Source organism: Zalophus californianus, chromosome X (assembly GCF_009762305.2).
Source record: "Zalophus californianus isolate mZalCal1 chromosome X, mZalCal1.pri.v2, whole genome shotgun sequence".
Taxonomy (NCBI): Eukaryota; Metazoa; Chordata; class Mammalia; order Carnivora; family Otariidae; genus Zalophus; species Zalophus californianus.
In genome coordinates, this window is record NC_045612.1 from 93128242 (window position 1) to 93147001 (window position 18760).

Sequence of the window (18760 nt, forward strand, 5' to 3'; positions counted from 1 at the left end):
TATCACGTGCTGCTTTGGGGTTAAAGCCTACCCTAAGTGTTTGTGTATATGGTGTAAAGGCTGCCACGTGATCATGACAACGTGCCCATAACGTCAGCTAAATATATGCAGACTTAAAAATGCTAAGCATACCTCTCTGTAATTAGAGACCTAGTCTGTTACAGTAAAAGCAAATGCTAAGTCTTGATCTTTATTAAACAAGTATCAGCAGCGTTCCCTCCAAGTAACAGCAGAGGCTTGAGCCTGCACCCTTCAGAGGTCGTCCATCGTTTCTAGTGGTAGCAGTTCTGTGCCCTATCTCCATGCATCATTTGGCTTCACCATCTAATGTCCTGTTCGTATTGTAAGTGTTGGTGTGTGGTTATTACGTTAGAGCTGTTTGCTTTCACATCGCCAAGGCAGCCCTTCTTACAGACTCCTGTTTTATAGATCTATGTAAGAGCACAATTTGAATATGATCCAGCCAAGGATGACCTCATCCCCTGCAAAGAAGCTGGCATTCGATTCAGAGTTGGTGACATTATCCAGATTATTAGTAAGGACGATCACAACTGGTGGCAGGGTAAACTGGAAAACTCCAAAAATGGAACCGCAGGTCTCATTCCTTCTCCTGAACTTCAGGAATGGTATGTTTTTGTTGTTCCGTTTTGTTTTACAATAAAAACAAAGCCCTGACCATCTGTTTGTCAACCTTCTATTGTGTAAAACCTGTTTGCTCTGCTAGCCAAAGTTCAGATTAGTCATCCAAGAACTCTAAATCCTCAGCATCTAGCAAGTTCCTGCTTAGAGTCAGGTCTTGGTTTTACATAAAAGGAGAGGAAGGTCTAGAGGGAGGTTGAGTGGCTAGCCCTCAGGTCACAGGTCACGGTCACCTCCTGGTCCCTTAGCACAGCCCCCCACTCCCACATGCTGCTTCAATCCTTTTAGAACTGCGTTTTGTTTTGTTTTAAAGATTTTATTTATTTGAGATAGCTCGTGCTCGCGCGCGGGTGGGGGCGGGGGCGGGGGGGGTGGAGGGAGAGGGAGAAGCAGACTCCTGGCTGAGCAGGGAGCCTGCCCCCCCCCACCCGGGGCTCGATCCCAGGGTCCTGGGATCATGACCTGAGCTGAAGGCAGACACTTAACAAACTGAGCCACCCAGGCATCCCTGTTTTGTTTGTTTTAAAACAAACCCTCTCCTTGCCCCTCCGCATGCTCCCTCGGTGCTCATTCCAACCCCCCACCCCCCATCAGCAGCAGGGAAAACCTCAGGCTATGATTCAAGGTCATTCAGGGTATTTGAAGGTAAAATGGGTTTCCCCGTTAGGAGAAAAAGGCAGCCAGAAGCTTCATTCTTTACCTTGCTAAGTCTTTAAAAATGCCTATTTTGGGGTGCCTGGGTGGCTCAGTTGGTTAAGCGACTGCCTTTGGCTCAGGTCATGATCCTGGAGTCCTGGGATCGAGTCCCGCGTCGGGCTCCCTGCTCAGCAGGGAGTCTGCTTCTCCCTCTGACGCTCCCCCTTCTCATGTGCTCTCTCTTTCTCACTCTCTCTCTCAAATAAATAAAATTTTAAAAAAAATGCCTATTTTGTTAGAAAGTTCAAGCAGTGGAAACAGGTTAAAGTCAGAGAGCTTTTTGACACCATTTTTAAGTGTGAGAAAAGGAGTCCCAGATTACTGTATATTTTAGTAAAATCTATTTCTGCCATTGTTACTATTTGCTAACTTGAACTGTGTTTTGAAAGATGCTGGTGATTTTGCATTCGTCTGTACTTTAGCAATATATGAGAAATCTAGCAAAGAGAGGACTTTATATCTGAGTTTTGTTTCATGCGACCAAAAAAGCAACCAGTAGGCATTGGGGCAGTTCGTACCCAAATATTTGAAGCTAGCTAAGAGACCCCAGAGGCCCCGAGTCCGCAGATGTTGAGAATTGTTTTCTCCTTTTTCTCACTAGTTACAGGGATTTCTCAGTTAATTTCCTTTGCGTGATTGCCTCCGTCACTATCACATGTTTCCAAAACTATTCTTACATTTAGACTATCGGAGCGGGTAAGAACTTCAGATGGCATCATTTTCCATGGGGACTTGCAGGCCCCGCCAGAGGAAGTGGCAGGCAGCCTTCCATCTGGCCCTGCCTTGCAGCCCCAACTTCAACGAAGAGTTTAAGCATTAGGACGGACGTGATTTCTGAGTCACTTTCATGATGGATGTTATTATGTCATTAGTGACATTTATGCTTGACAAAATGTGTTCTAACTTGCTGCCATTTTTTAAAAGAATTATGTAGATTCCAGAACTCTTCTCCCTAGTCAGATCATCTGTAGAAATCCTGTTTCACAGACACCTAGAACTCTCGAGTCCTCTGGAAGAATCCTGAGAAATGGCAGTGGGAAAAGCAGATTAGTTCCCTGTCTCCTGTAATGGTGGACTAGGTTATCTAAATCAATTCTCCTGCTGAAAAAAAAAATGAAAATGCTGCAGAAAATGTGTTTTTGAATATTACCTTAAAAGCATTAAGTAGCCAAAAAGGCATCGGGCAACTGAGTGACAGGTTTTTATGTGGAAGCCATTAATCGAGTGATAGAAAGTAGAGCAGCATATTGGCCCATTTTGCCAAGAGGACAAGTCTATTACTGAAAACTTTTCTGCCAGACAACCAAGGTTAAGACCTAAGGCCTGTACAAGCAGGGGGATCTATTAGGAGACCCGTCCCCCATTGTTGGGACCGCAGAGGCTCTGCCCTCAGGTTAAGAGCAAGCAGAGAAGTGTGCCCTTGCTGCCCTTCAACAGCTGGGGACTGGAGAGAAGCCTGCCTTGCCACTGAGCAAAGCCAAAGACACGAATAAAAGGAAAACAAAAGTTTCCCTGAAAAAAATCATGGCCACTGGTCTGCCTTGAGTAGCTCTGTACCCAGATACACATAGCCTGGGACGGTCAGGGGACTTCCAGCCTTACACTTGATTTGAGGCCTCTCCTTTACTAATAGTAGTTCCCTGTGTCTGTTACAAATGAAAAGAAAGTCTCCGAAGGAGAACACTTTATGCTAGGCCTCATCCTAGAGCCCTTCCTAACCCCCCACATAGACTTTTCCTAGGGCAGCGACCGAGTCAAAAAAAAAAAAAAAACCCACAGGCACAAAAGGAAACAAGGAAGACCTGCCTGACAGACCAAACAGAGACCCTACTGAAATGACAGGCAGCAGAAACAAACCCAATCCCACTTGACGCAAGGTTTTTAAACAACTGTGCGTATATTTTAAAATCAATAATCTTGAAAACTATCTTCAGAGAACAGGGAAACTTTTGAAGAAGAACCAGAAGGAACTGCCAAGAACAAAACATGCAGTAACCAAACCTCAGTGGCTACACACCTATTAGAAAGGCTAAAATTTTTTCAAGTTTTTTTTTATTTGAGAGAGCGAGAATGAGAGAGAGAGTACATGAGAGGGGGGAGGGTTAGAGGGAGAAGCAGGCTTCCCGCTGATCAGGAAGCCCAATGTGGGACTCGATCCCAGGACCCTGGGATCATGACCTGAGCCGAAGGCAGATGCTTAACCAACTGAGCCACCCAGGCGCCCCTTTTTTCAAGTTTTCACCATCAGGGAAACAGATGAAGAAAGGATGGCATATCCATACAGTGGGATGCTATGAAGCAATAAAAAGGAATGAATTGGGGGCACCTGGGTGGCTCAGCAAGTTAAGCATCTGCCTTCAGCTCAGGTCATGATCCCGGGGTCCTGGGATCAAGCCCCGCATCAGGCACCCTGCTCAGCGGGGAGCCTGCTTCTCCCTCTCCCTCTGCTGCTCCCTCTGCTTCTGTGCTCTCTGTCTCTCTCTGTCAAATAAATAAAATATTTAAAAAAAGGAATGAACTATTGACACACACAATATGGATAAAACTCAAAATCATTATGCTAAGTTTCCAGACAAAAAAGAGAGAGAGAACATACTATATGATTCTATTTATATGAAATTCCAGAAAACCAAAACGAATCTATAGTGACATCAGTTGCCTGGGGATCCCAGAGGAGAGAGGGAAGAATGTATACATCCAGCAGAACTGATGAAACTGTACACTTCAAATATGTTCGGTTTATTACGAAAAAAATTCGGTGAAGGTGCAAAAACTGTAGGGAGAGAAAGGGATTCTAGCTGGGATGACGAGGAAGAGGCCCACTGGGGCATGTGCCTTGAGGCCTGAGTCAGACCCTGAGGTAGAGGAAGGCATTCCCGGCAGCAAGGAAGAGCAGTGCCGCTGGTGGGCAGCTGAGTTGGTGCATAGAATGTAGGTGGGCATTCAGTGTCGGTGAGAAAGGTTTGCAATAATACTGTCAGCCAGACCCAGAATCTTGGTTCATGGGTGTTTCTACCAAGTGACATTTGTCACACCCTGTCGATGAGAAATCAATTGTTTGGGGACCCAGACGCCTTCCCTTCTTTATCCTTGTTAAACTTCATCGTGCTTGACAAGGCACACCAGTCAAGTCCTTTGATATATTTTGAGTCCCTAAATGTGTCATCCCTCCCTTTGCCTACTAGACCCTCATCCAAGTCAGCAATGAAAATGTTACACGTATTTGAAATTTTCCTCCGGGTTGACCTAAATCCTACCACAGTTTGCCTGCACTTACTGAGCTAAAAGAAACAGCACGCACTTCCTGCGTGGCGGGTGAAGACTGGTTTCATTCCTCTGTCATTGTGTCACATAGAGCCACACCACAAATTTTTACTGGGACCTTTTTACTTTTATTCCCTAAGCTTAAAAACATTAGTTATAAGATACTCTATAGACTGTAACATAAGCTTCACGGGGTCAGGATTTTGTCTCTTTTAACCTGTCAAAAATTTCTCGGTTTTGTTTATGCTCCCGAAGCTCATGTGCCTCACAGAAGCCATAGCTATTGCTACAGCACAGATTGGCTTGTACTGGAAGAATCCCCAAAACAAAGGCTTCATCAGCCTCCTCTGTATGCCGCTTAGGTAATACGGGGACATTGACATTGACGCTGTTGATGAGCATTCACAGCATCGCCCAATAAGTGTCCTTCTCCTAACCAAAAAATAAAGGAATAATAAAAAAAAAAAACCCTCAATGAACAAGAGAAAATAAGAGACATGGAGGACAGTCTTTTCGAGAAGAATAAAACAGTTCCCAACTCCTTTCATAATGCCAGCATTACCCTGATACCAAAATTCACAAAAGGCAATTCAAGAAAACTACAGATGTGGCTCCCTCATGAACATAGATGTAGAAGTTCTCAACAAAATCCAGCAATATATAATAAGGATAATACATCTTGACCCAGTGGTGTCTGTACTGGGAATGCACAGCTGGTTCAACATTTGAAAACCAGTCAAGCCAATCCACTGTATTAATGGACTAAAGAAAATCCACATAGTCCTATCAGTAGATGCAGGAAAAGCACTTGGTAAAATTTAACATCCCCTCATGATTAAAACCCTCACAAACTGAATCGAAGGGAACTTCCTTAACCTGATTGAGAGCATCTACCATAAACCTACAGCAGACACTACTGGAAAGGAAAAAAATATTGCAGGTGATGTGTTTCTGTGTATAGGAATTCAAAGGAATCTATAGATAAACCATTAGAATTAATAGGAGAGGTCAGCAAGATGGTTGATACAAAATCAGTATACAAAAAGCAATTTCTATTTACCAGCGAAAAAGAGAAAATAAAAAAAAATTTTAAAGACTTACTCATTTGAGAGAGAGAGCATGTACGTGCACAAGCAGGGGGAGAAGAAGAGGGAGAAGCAGACTCCCTGCTGAGCAGGGAGCCCAATGCAGGGTTCGATCCCAGGACCCTGAGATCATGAGCCAAAATCATGAGGGACGCTCAACTGACCAAGTGACCCAGGTGCCCTGAGAAAATAAAAAATCTTTACATACCATACATAACACCACCTGCATCACCTTAATACTATAAAGTATTCTTGCAAAAAAAAAATAGAAGTTAAATTTGATCAGACCTCTAGATCTAACTACCTATTTGGAGGAAATGCAAAAGACAGGGATTTACTGAAGACACCACAGGGATGAAATCAGAGAAATCCAGACTTGGAAACTATCGACAAACAACCAGTTTTTGCAACAAATAATTGCAAGAAGGAAAAGGAGAGAGGGAACCTATAGATTTAAAAGGAATTTAAGAATATTTAAGGAGGGAATGATACAAACTTAGATTTGTGTCAGAATAATTTAGGGTGGATAGGTTGTAAATACAACAAGCCAGGAGTTAAGAAATGCTAGAGCTGGGTTGTAGGTATTTGGGGTTCATTACTCTCTTGTATATGTTTGAAATTTTCTGAATTACAAAATTTTTTTAAATACCATTTGTATAACCTCTTTTAATCAATAAGCTAGGAGCAAATCTAACAAAAATGTTCAAGACACAGGAAAAATTATAACATTGAGACATTAAAGAATACTTAAACAAATGGAGACATACTGTATTCAGGGACTGGAAGACTCAGTGTTGTAAAGGTGTATATTCCTCCCAGATTGATTCATAGATTCCATGCAGTCTTACGTGTTTTTGAAATTGGCAAGCTAATTTTAAAGTTTTCTTGGAAATGCACAGAATCAGGAATAGCCAAGATGTTCTAGAAGAATGAGGGAGGCCTTGCTCCACCAGATACCAATACTTAGTATAAAGCTGTAGTCATTAAGATAATAAGATACAGGCATAAAGATATTCAAATAGACCAATTGAAGAGAATCCCAAAACACTCCCATACATAAATAGTCATTAGTGAGGAATGGATAGTTTTCTCCATAAGTCATGGTGTAACAATTGAGTGTCCATTAGGGAAAAAGAGAAGAAAGAAATCGGGCCCCTAATTTCACACCATATACAAAAATCAGTCCCAGTGTATTAAAGGCCAAAATATGAAAGCCAAAACTATAAACTTGAATAAGATCTTCAGGAACAAGGAAGGATTTCTTAACATATCAAAAATACTTTCCATAAAGGAAAAGATGGCTAAATTTGACTTAAACTAAGTTATCTTCATTAAAAGATACCATAGGAAGAGTAAACAGGCAAGGCACAAAATGGAAGAAGGTATTTGCAACATGTATAACTCACAGAGGTGTAATATCCAGACCACATAGAGAATTCCTACAAATCAATGAGAAAAAGACAACTGGAGGGGCGCCTGGGTGGCTCAGTCGTGAAGCATCTGCCTTCGGCTCAGGTCATGATCCCGGGGTCCTGGGATGGAGCCCCACATCGGGCTCCCTGCTCCGCGGGAAGCCTGCCTCTCCCTCTCCCACTCCCCCTGCTTGTGTTCCCTCTGTTGCTGTGTCTCTCTCTGTCAAATAAATAAATAAAATCTTAAAAAAAGACAACTGGAAAAGGAAAATGGCCAAAAGACTTAAACACTGTACAGAAGAAATCCAATCCAATAAACCTGTGAAAAGGTGTGCAATCTCATTAATAATCCATGAAATGCAAACTCAAAGCACAGCCTGATTCCATTAACTTGCCCACTGTCGTGGCTAAAATTAAAGACTGATACGACCAAGTGTTAGCAAGGAAGTGGAACAGCAGGAGCTCTCAGACATTGCTGATGGAATGTAAATCCATACAACCTCATTGGAAAATCACTTGTCATTCTGATGGTGATTTTGGATTCTCCTTATGTGGCTCACTCGGGGACCCCTGGTTGGCACACAAGCAAACTCATTAAGCAAAACCACCTGTGGCGATATCCTAAAAGGCAAATATTTGCTTAGATTAAACCTAAGGGGACAACTTCTTAATAACATTTGTGCTGAATACTATAATCACATAGAAAATTAAAATTCTCTGTAATTCCAACTGTGGATTTCATTAATGTTTTTTCTTAGACTAGAATTGCCATGTAGTAGTACCATTTATTAAGGATCTACTGTGCCTACCACTGTGCTGAGGACATTCTTTCCATTTTTTTGTTCTGATCCTTTACGACAGCCATCCAGGAGGCTAAGAAACTTGCCAATAGAATGTCCTGGCCAATCATATGGTCTCTGGTGCCAGAGCTCACTCACCCATGTAAGATGCGTGGTTTGGGTCAAATTACTGAACCTCTTAAGTCCTTTGATCCCCTCATCTGTAAAGCAGTGACACGATTTCACGTGTTGTTAGAAAGGTCAAATGAGTTAATACATGTACATTTCCTAGGAAAGCACCTAACACTAAATTGGCACAAGGTCGTGAGTGATAGAGCCGGGAGTCAAACCAGACCTGTCAGAACTCAAAATCCCACACTCTGTCCACCGCATGCCACAGCCGTGAGTTTAGGTTGCTTGGCTGCGTTATCAGTTAGCAGGTGCCCTGGGAATGTGATGTCATTTTATTATAAGCCTGTGTTTTTAAAACATCTCCAGTAAATTGTCGTGAAAACCAAAGAGCAAGCTTTATCTTGAAAAGTCTGTGAGGAGTATGTTCATATAGGCTTGTATCAAGTCTTCAAATGAATGATTTTTGTCAATATACAACTTTACAGGAGATTCTCTCTCTCTCTGCTAGGCGAGTCGCTTGCATCGCCATGGAGAAAACCAAACAGGAGCAGCAGGCCAGCTGTACTTGGTTCGGCAAGAAAAAGAAGCAGTACAAAGATAAATACTTGGCAAAGCACAATGCAGGTAGGGAAACATACAAGTGTGGCTGAGGCCGAGTGAGCACGGCAAAGACAGAGGTAGATCTCACATCTCGGTTCCATCTTCCGAGTCCTCCTCCCAAAAATCCCACCCGATGAGGTCTTCATCAGCCTGCCAAACTTTTAAGAAAGCCCTACCTGCAATTATGATGTTGGTTATTTGCCAGCCATTTTATTGAGCTCTACTTCATAGGACGAAAATGCTGTTTGGAAATAGTCTTCTCTGGAACTAAAAGGACCCAGTACATTCAGTCCTCCCCTGAGAAATGAGAGCTTGAGGGTTTGCGGAGTCACCGGGATCCTTGCCTCCTTGCTGAGATTGATCTTGAGCAAATCTCCTCCCTCCTCACTCCTCTCTGGCCCTTGCATACGGCCCTGTGGCACGTTGCTAAGGGCAGAGGGGCGCTCTTCACAGAGCTGTGGTGCAAAGGGTCTAGCAATGGGGTCGAAAGCACAGATGCCATTGGGTACTAACGGCGTTCGGTGCGTTCCTGGGACTAGTCGTCTCCTCCCCCCACCTCCCACCCCCGTTATTTCCTGGCTCCTAAAAGACCAAGAGCATGATCTCGGCCTTCCCTTCGCGCTGTTTGTCTATACGAAAACTTGCGTTCAGCCTAAGTCAAAATACTCACTTGTTTGCTAAAAACTGAAATGAATGCCAAGCATGATCCGTCCTTGCCGTAGAATTCCCAGAAGACTCACGGGATGTAAGTTAAGCTAAAGGAAATGCATGCTGATATACAGAGTGGGATTTACTTATTTTCAGTAACTTCTCAGTAGGACTCCTTTTTATAAGGGACTTGTTCTGAGGAATTCAAGCCCCAGTACTGGCATTAGATTAGTTCCCAAGGTTTCAGAAATAACTCCAAAAATCAAACATGTGGCCAAAAAAAACCCAAATGAATGCAGTCATGTATACCCAATTTGACAGTATAATATTTCTGAGAAATATGAAATGCACTCTGTAGAATGTTAATGTAGTTAACATCCACCAGGGAAAATTATTTACAAACTCTGAATTGCTCATTTCTTAATCAGCAAGTAAAAGTACGCATTTTGAAATACTGCATCACGTGGGATGAACGTGAGTGGCCACAGGTTCATTTCAAATGATTCAGTTAAATGAGGAGTCATTCCCTTCATGTTGGCCACACTGTACCCCATTTTTAATTCCAATAAAATATATCCTTTCTGATTCTTTACCACCACAGAGCACTAGTCTGACAATGGCGCTTTTTTTTTTTTGTCTTATAAAGGGAAGAAATATTTAAGACAGATTAAACATAACTTAGCGACTGTTAATTGTAAATGCTCAAGTAGTACTTTTTGAAGACGTTCACTGTAATGTCAGCAGAATGTCATTTAACACGAAACGTCAGTGGTTACTACCAAGTCATCTTCATTTCCATCAGCTTCTAACGGGCTCACAAGATGTGTTGACATTTTATATATGTACATACATATATAAAACCTTATCGTTTTTATAATTTTAAGTGATGTATAGATATAGCTGGCATTATAATTTGAACCTAGAAAGAAAAGCAAATTGATGGCTGATTAAGGTTATTAATCCATCACTAGCTTTATACTCTCCTAATGGAGGACATGTAGACATAAGTATTCAACATGCCAATATTCTTTAATTCAGCTGTGAGGGAAAATAAGAAGCCAGTTGATTAGAAAACTAGAATCTCTCCATTCTGACAAAGAAATCATTGACTCGTTCACTCAAGAATTTTGTCAGAGAATCAGCATGCAATCTGGTGGCCAATGTTTTCCACAGATCACTTTCTCCATTCTTCCACCACGGCCATGACTGATCTTCCACTGTCCCCGCCCTGCCCGACTCCCTTGTAGGTGGTGCTCAGTGGTCCTGAAAACACACCTGTAAGCCTAACGGGCAACCTGAGTGAGACAGGGTCCGAAATTGGCACCCGAGTGGCCCCACAGCCTGGGCAAATCACTCGGCTCCTGTGGGCCCCGAAACGAGGAGATTGGCTTAGTCAGTGAAAGACATCCTTTTCTAATTCTAAAACTCAGGGCATCTCCGCTGCTTTCCTCACTGGGCCTAACAAATAGGTAGCATTTAATGAAGCCAGGCACTCATTTACTGCCCCTCATCTCAGGCTTGAGCTCTGGCAAACACTGCCTATCAAGTTCGAAGGGTCTCGCCCTTGATAACAGAAGGCAGGAGCCTCCTAGGGATGGAATAGAATTGCTTTTTTCTCTATCATCTTCGGACATTACACCTCCTATGCAAAACCATGGACCTATCCAAGTTCTTGTAAATTTATAACTTAGGGAGGAAGCGGGGAGCCCCACCTCCACCACTGTTTTGTTATCTTCAGCATTTTCCAAAGCAGTGGTCTTCGGGGCCGCCGAGCTGTCCCCATCATGCTTACAGTCCCCTCTGTGTGTCAGTATTTGTCACTGCATGTGGGACCTTCCTTTCACGCCTGTTGATGTGAAGTCTCAATGTCTTATAAGGTCCTTGGAGAGCCACTCACAGTTCCTTGTAGCACTTGTGTTTAGGTGTATTTGTGATGGTCTAGCCAGAATGTCCCTGCTGGGATCCCCTGCCCACTGCCTGCCCCCACCCCCAAATCAAGCCTCATGAGCTCTCCTATTGGTGTTTCTGCTCGGGGAAAAGATGTCCAGCTTTTTTCCTGGACTTCCTGAAGCATGCTGCCTGGCAAGGCCTTTCTGTCACCATCTCTTCAGGCTCCTTCCCCTTCACCCACCAACCCTTCCATTTTGTTCACGACAAAGTCCACAAGAACCATTTACTTAGTGGTCACCTTTGCTTGACAAGAGATGAAGTTGTCAGGAAAGGGAAGTCAGGTATTTTATCAGCTGTTCTGCCTTGAGCCATGATGAAAGGCCATCTGAACATGCGACGAGGCCTACATAAGGACCTGGTGTGAAAGAGAAATATACTTCTGAACTCCGTCAGTACGGCGGGTGCTTTGAGAACTTTGAAACATCATATTCTTTAATGCCAAGAACTAGCCAAATGGGCTCATGGGCCACAAATCAAACAGTATTTCCTCTGAAGGATTTTTCTGGCTTTTTCAGAAGTTGATTGTCAAATACAGCGGGTGGGGGGCGGGAATATTCTAGTCCTCGTCCAATCCAAATAAGGGCCGTGTGTCTTATTTCCTGCTTCAAATCTTTGAGAATTCAGCAGATATTGATGGCAAGATCCACACCTTCTCATCAAATTCTGAAGTTGTTTATGTTTGTAGTAAAAATGAAAGATGGGAACTTGGTCAGTGTCTAGAACTGATGGGAACGATGATACTAGAATTGTTCCCATTTCTGTCACAGGGACATCCCAAGTGTCTAGCTATAGCAGAATTCTGTTCAAGCTGTGTCACCTCCATCTCACATAAAATGACAGTCTGTTAGCTGGATATGACCGATAAATTAGTTTTGTTTTCCCCATACACGGTATTTGAAAGAATTGTAACTAGGTATTACATTTGAAAATCGGATATTTAACATAAAAATCTGGGTTTCTGCCTTGCCTTGAAAAAAAAGAGAAATGTGGCGACACTAGGCCCCCTTTCTCCCATAGTGCCACCGGGTTGTCGATGTCCCTTTTGGCTGGACACTCATTCCCTAGGACCCAGTGCTACATTTGTGCACCCGGCCCGCGCACCCAGACGCATTCACTGCCCATCCAGCCGCTGCAGGCAGCTGAGTGCGCGCCCAGCCCGAGTTATCAGTGTGCGAGGCCTTTTCTAATGGGAGGTTTTTACAGTATTTGAATATACTTATACTTTTTCCAAATGAGAAAAGGATTCGATGCTAAAGGCTTATTTATGGAAAAGATTCAACTGGAAAATACCTAAACACATAAAAGTGTCATGAATATTGAGTAGCTTACCAGGAAATCAGGAAAGTATGAGCAGACTATGCCAGACAGTATTTCTGAAGCCTTGGGAATAGATTTGATTGTGATGTGTGTAGTGTTTACAGCAAATACATTTTCTGCAACACGTAAAAGATGTTTAGCCACATAAATTTGATGCAAAAAGCATTGTCAGGCTGCTAGAACTATACTCTTGAGGCACTGAGATTCCTCATCCCTAGGACTTCCAAAATCAGTTTCAAGATCAAGTTACTAACGTAAACTTGAGGGGAAAAAACAGTCTTCATTAATTCATTTTTTTAACTGTTAGAGCCTTGAGCAGTGGTATTTCAATATCCCAAGATAGTCTATTTACATACATACACATGAACCCAGAGGGTTTCTACAATACCATTCATAGGCTTGCTTAAATGATGCTTAATACCACAAATTAGTAATTGAATAGGTTTTTAAAAACTATTACCTTTTTCTCTTCAATACAGAGAACTCTTAAGACAACAAAGAGTGGTCCATCAATCCCACTGCCCTGTTGGCTTTGTTTTTTTTTTAATAAAAGTAATAGGCACCTGTGATTCGAAATTGCAAACAGTACAGGAAGGTACAAACAAAAGCAAAAGGCTTCCACACCTACACTTCCTGAGGAAGGTGTCTCGTAACTATGCCTAGACCAGCTGTCCATGCATATTGCTAGCAAATCAAAACCCACTGGCTTTTATATAAGGATATTGTTGGATTTTTATTAAAATGAGTTTGTTTCTTAATGTGATTTATTTGCCTCGTGTTTAGAATATTGCATGGTAAAGTTTCTTTTGTGCATATTATACTTTTATTTTACTAATATATTAAAAGCCATATTTCAATGACCCCTGTACATTTTTCATGCTGTCTTACTCCCAATGGCCTCTGTGCATGTAAGTAACCTGTTGAGTGACTATGCCTCTTTGTTTTTGATGGTTTCCTTTCATTCAGTCCTTTAAAAAAAAAAAAATCCACAAACAACATAAAACTTTTAAAAGTTCAGCCTTTAAGTGTTCTCCTTATATTCCTTGTATGTCTTATTTTTAAATACTCTTTTATTGTTTCTCGATCCTATGACCATGTGCTGATTTCACTTAGACCAGAGTAACCTCTTCATGCTACCCGTTTATGGTTAAGATATCGATGTGTAACATATCTGTTCATTTGTCCGTGCTGTTGATTGTTGATCTCTAACTCATTCTTATGTGTGTCTAAAAAAAAATGACCAGTCGTAAGTGGGTTGGATGCCATTCCAAAAGCTTGTGCCATCATCTTGCTCTTTTGTGAGATGCTTGATTATTTTTTTATATTAGAATATATCAGCTTGTTGACGCACCTCTTTCATAGCATCCTTTTTCTCGATGGAAATCTCACTCAGAGGGCAGTGGGTATAAAGAGCGATGCCGTAAGCACTCCTGCTTTTCTTTTTGCAACTCTGACACTCCGTAATCACTGCAGCATGACCAGCCAGCTCGAGCACGCACAGAACTTCATGTTCGTTTTGATTTGGGGAGTCTGCCATTCTAAACACAGAAAGCATTTCTTGGTTTTTAGCTGTTGCTAGAGAATTAAAGACTTTGAGTCAACCTTCCTGGAATCAAGCTATCAAAAGGAAACAAAGGCACAGATAACCCATTAACATGCACTAACCCTTATTTTAACACATTGTATTTCTTTTTTTTTTTTAATAGCCTGGGAATGATACTTTTGTTCGTTTGTTTGTCTCTGATCTGTTGCACTCGAGAATATCCTATTTTGCATTTTAAGGTTCTTTGCTACTGGGAAGATCACAAATGTTAAGGACTGAGCTGAGAGCCAAAAAAGCATTTGGCCATATTGTTTCAGGGAGGAGAAGCTTCTCTTAGTGATTGACTGAAGCATCCCAGATCCCTTTACGGCACCATGGAATCAATCATATTGAATTTATTTCAACCCTTCTGAAATCTAGAGCTTTACTGAGTCTTCTTAAAAAAAAAGATATTTCAGTGTGTGCCTGGCAACATTTGGGTATTACCACACAGAAAACTATTACAGGAAACATTGACTCATGATTTTAGCCGCCTTGTGAGAATTTTCAAATGGACTACCTTGAACTTCAACAGGAATGGTCATCCTCTCAGGAAGGTTTTTGTAACAGTTTTGTTAAGAGGCAGGTTTCCAAAAACCATTTTTGAAAGCATTTCCTCTCAGTCTGTAATGATCAGAGAACTCCCCTTTTGCAAAGGTTTCCGAGCTCAGACTCTGCTTCATGCTTCTTTCCATTCTGTCCATCCTGACTTATGGCACACAGGCTGACAAAGTTCGGGGCCCAGGGAAGCATGTCCCCCTACTTAAGATACCCAAGACTTTCCATCGAATGGATAGCTGGTTACAGTAAAACTTGTGGGATGCTCGTTTCAAAAGCTTGTGAAATCACAGTTACAGAACTTGACTTTGAAAGAAATCTAGCATGCTACCCTCAGCAACTCTATTGAAAGAAAGAACCATGAAGTCAAAGACCAGCTGTCCATGCGTCTCTCATCCATCCCTAGAGATAATCTAGTGGCCTCTTTCATGGTTAACTTTAGTTGCATTCATGCTATATTCATGTCGGTCACTGTCTGCAGATTTTTTCTTTTTAGTATTGCTGATTTCTTAGAATTGCAAAAATATGAACAGCATGTGGTTTTTGAATGACTTTGTATGACTTGACTTGTTGGATACCGCATGACAAGATATGCAGTATCTTTTAGAATTTGGACTTTTATGCATGTGCTCAACATAATCTTTGGATGCCCCTGGTTCTAAAGTGCATTTTCATGGGCTTAAAACTGAAATTTTCTCCCAAAAGGTTATAGGACTAAAATTACATGTAAGCTACGGATATAAGTTGGACTCGTATTTTTTGAAGACATGGTTTACTATAACTTTAGTTCTGCCAGTAAAATTATAAGTGACACACATGAAATACTCCTTCTGTAAATTTACCTTTCTTCTAACTTTGCATTTTAGTGTTTGATCAATTAGATCTTGTTACATATGAAGAAGTAGTAAAACTGCCAGCATTCAAAAGGAAAACACTAGTCTTGTTAGGTAAGTTTGATTGTACAAGTGGCTTTCTTAGTCTCATCTTCAAAACATCCTGCGAGTATTATTAACAATTGTCAATTTTACCTTTTTAAAAAATGACATAGGTGCACATGGTGTTGGGAGAAGACACATAAAAAACACCCTCATCACAAAGCACCCAGACCGGTTTGCATACCCTATTCCACGTAAGCAATGTCTCACTCTCCTTTAAGTTTATTTTTCCTGGTACTTTTTTAATATTGTAATTGACATGCTGTTTTCTGTTACTTAAGTAATCACTGCTCATTATGGGAAATTTGCAAGATCCAAAGACAAACAAAGCAGAAACTGAGTTAATCCCAACCCCATTCCCCCAGTAATGGTGCTATAAAACATTCTGTTGTAGACTCTCCCAGGCTTCTCTGATTGCAAATGTAGGTCGTGTGTGATTTATTTGTTTGTTGTTTTTTAACAAAATTGGGCTCATCCATCCTGTCTGTAACCTGATTTTCCCAGCAGAGTGGCATAAACATGACTCAGATGACTTATTCTTCAGAAGAATTGATCTGAATGATAGGATAGTTTTCTTTGATAGAACAATGTTCTCCTTAAACATACCCAAGTTAATTTGACTTTCATCCCTTTTAAAACCCAGTGTGCTATCAGTTGTTTATTATAAAGAATTTTAAATATGTAACATTTTTATTCCCCTTAGTTCTTCTGTCTTACCCTTAACTTCTTGCCCTCTGTTTCCTCAACTATAAGATGAAGTAATTCCAAGAATGTACAGAGGGCCTGGGATCAGGAAGCACCAGCAAATACCGGATAAATAGCAGCCCTGCTACTGCTGGCATTGTTTTTAGTCTTGTTATTCCAGAGTTTACAATCTGAATCCCAAAAGCTTTCTGATAGGTAGAGTTTTGCTGGAGGTGGGGAGGACTAAAGAAGGAGTTGTAAGAGCAAAGGGAGAAAATGGGAAGATGGACTCCACCCAGTAGGGCCTTCCAGTGCCTTCCAGAAGCCACATCAACACTACTTGCGGGTTCCTTTCCACCCCAGAGAGCCGTGAGGCTTCCTAAGATGACACCCTCCCCTCCAGAACCCTATCTGATTTACAAAAAAAAAAAAAAAAAAAAAGGAACTTCATCAGATACCATTTCAGTTGGTCAGTAAAACACTTTGAACTGCTCTTTTGAATCTCGTGTCTAGATCTTGAGTACAGCAAGCTCAACTAAGTAACATCTAGTCTCTTCTTGAGCACATAACAATTGAACGTCCATGTTATTAAATGGCCAGTTGGCTGGCTTGGTTTTGAAGCATACCATTGCCAACCTCGCTCATGAAGTCCCTCTCTCAGATATTGGACCCCAGACGTGTACAGAGCATATGTTTACCTCCCGAGATGACTAAGGATAGTACAGCATCAATACACAATGCCATTTCGTCACCTTTTCCTGTGCCTGGAGAAAGAGCTCTTTAAAACCTGAACATCTGGGTGCCCATGAGCACTTGTAGGTTCTAACGGTCTAGCCGGGGCAGGAAGGGGGGAGGTCCCCGTGGGTTTGGATCCATGCACATGGCAAAGAGGAGCAATAATGTGTCCGTGCTCAAGGAAGGAAGTTGAAAGAAAGGGAGGGGGAAGGAAAGAGGAAAGAGAGGGGAAAAGTAGCGGGAGGAAGGAAGATTTAAACCAGTGTTCCTGGCTTGGCTAGAAAAAACGTTTTCTAAACAGTATTTTGCGGAACACTGGTCCTGTCAGTATCCCCCAGAACTAGGACTTACTGGCCGATATTTTAGGATACATCCCCTTAGGTCAGGGGTCAGCAAACCTTTTCCATAAAGGACTAGATAGTAAATATTTGAGGCTTGGATGGCCATCTGGTCCCTGTCACAACTACTCCAATCTGCCACTGTCGCATGAAAGGAGACACAGTCGGCATGGAAACAAACAGGCAAGGATGTTTTCCAATAAAACTTTATTTACAGAAACAGACCCTATTTGGCTCACAGGCCGTAGCTTGCCAACTCATGGCATAGGTCTTTACTAACTGCTGTGGCCACATCTGGCCAAGGTCATTGTATTCTCAATGCAGTACACCTTTTGCTGTATTCTAACAATCTCCTTTAGAACGCTGCCGTAGACCAACACTATCCAATAGAACTTACAGAACTTTCTCTGACAGTGACAGTTTTCAATATCTGCACAGTCCACTACATCAGCCAGTAGCCACACTGAACCCTTGAAATGTGGCTAGTGAGACTGAGGAACTGACGTTTTCATTTTATTTAATTTTAATTTCTTTAAATTTAAATAACTGTGTGGTTTTCCATTTTTTCTTACTGCTTTTTTCCTTCTGCTTAAGACCGAACTGCATTAAGGCATACAGTAAGTTATGTTCATCTTGGGTCATTCGGTGTCTTTCTCCCGTGGTGACCCACAAAGGGATGAACTAAATCTCATCTGAACACCGAAAGATTCACCAAACGAGACAACTAGCCAGCTACTGTGGTCTGATGTCACACAGATGAATACGGTGTCGAGAAGTTAGTTCTACAAAGCTCCTGGGGGTGGGAACAGGGCATGGGACATATACTAAAGAAGCCACAGCTTTTAAGAAGCGATGGGGCTTGGGTAAGTCCATGGGGGAGCGTCAGCTCATGAGCTCAGCCTTTGGAGCCTTTCATGATATGTGACTTTCTTTGCAGATACAACCAGACCTCCAAAGAAAGATGAAGAAAATGGAAAGAATTACTACTTTGTATCTCATGACCAAATGATGCAAGACATCTCGAATAATGAGTACCTGGAGTATGGCAGCCACGAGGATGCGATGTATGGGACAAAACTGGAGACCATCCGGAAGATCCACGAGCAGGGGCTGATCGCAATCCTGGATGTGGAGCCTCAGGTAACACGCAGCCACTCGCAGCCCCCGTCAGCCTGCCCGCATGCTCAGCCGGGCTTCTGACCTCAGAACTGCCCTCAGAAGGGCATGGGCCCCACGCTAACCTCATAAACTATGGGACAGTATCAGCAGCACAGGCCCCGTGGGCTAATGGTCTAGAATACGAACTGGCTGCTCCCTGGGCTCGGTGCACATGCCGAGTAGTTAAGCAGCAACAGTATGCTCTTACAGGATTCATTCTACTCAGAAGCTCCATAAAAGTACCTGAC

The 18760-nt window shown here is 42.1% G+C and overlaps 1 protein-coding gene across 13 annotated transcripts in view; it reads left to right on the forward strand.

The window, feature by feature from the left end:
* CASK (calcium/calmodulin dependent serine protein kinase) overlaps window positions 1-18760 on the forward strand; it is a 357703-nt gene that overhangs the window by 326145 nt on the left and 12798 nt on the right. For 8 of the 13 annotated variants that reach the window (XM_027607996.2, XM_027608002.2, XM_027608004.2 and 5 more), the window contains 5 exons: window positions 430-626; window positions 8516-8631; window positions 15529-15609; window positions 15711-15791; window positions 18292-18494. In XM_027607996.2, coding sequence (XP_027463797.1) covers window positions 430-626; window positions 8516-8631; window positions 15529-15609; window positions 15711-15791; window positions 18292-18494 — 678 coding nt within the window. Of the gene's footprint in view, window positions 1-429; window positions 627-8515; window positions 8632-15528; window positions 15610-15710; window positions 15792-17948; window positions 18103-18291; window positions 18495-18760 lie in introns of those variants that run through there. The other 5 variants (XM_027607997.2, XM_027608005.2, XM_027608000.1 and 2 more) reach the window with 2 other exon arrangements.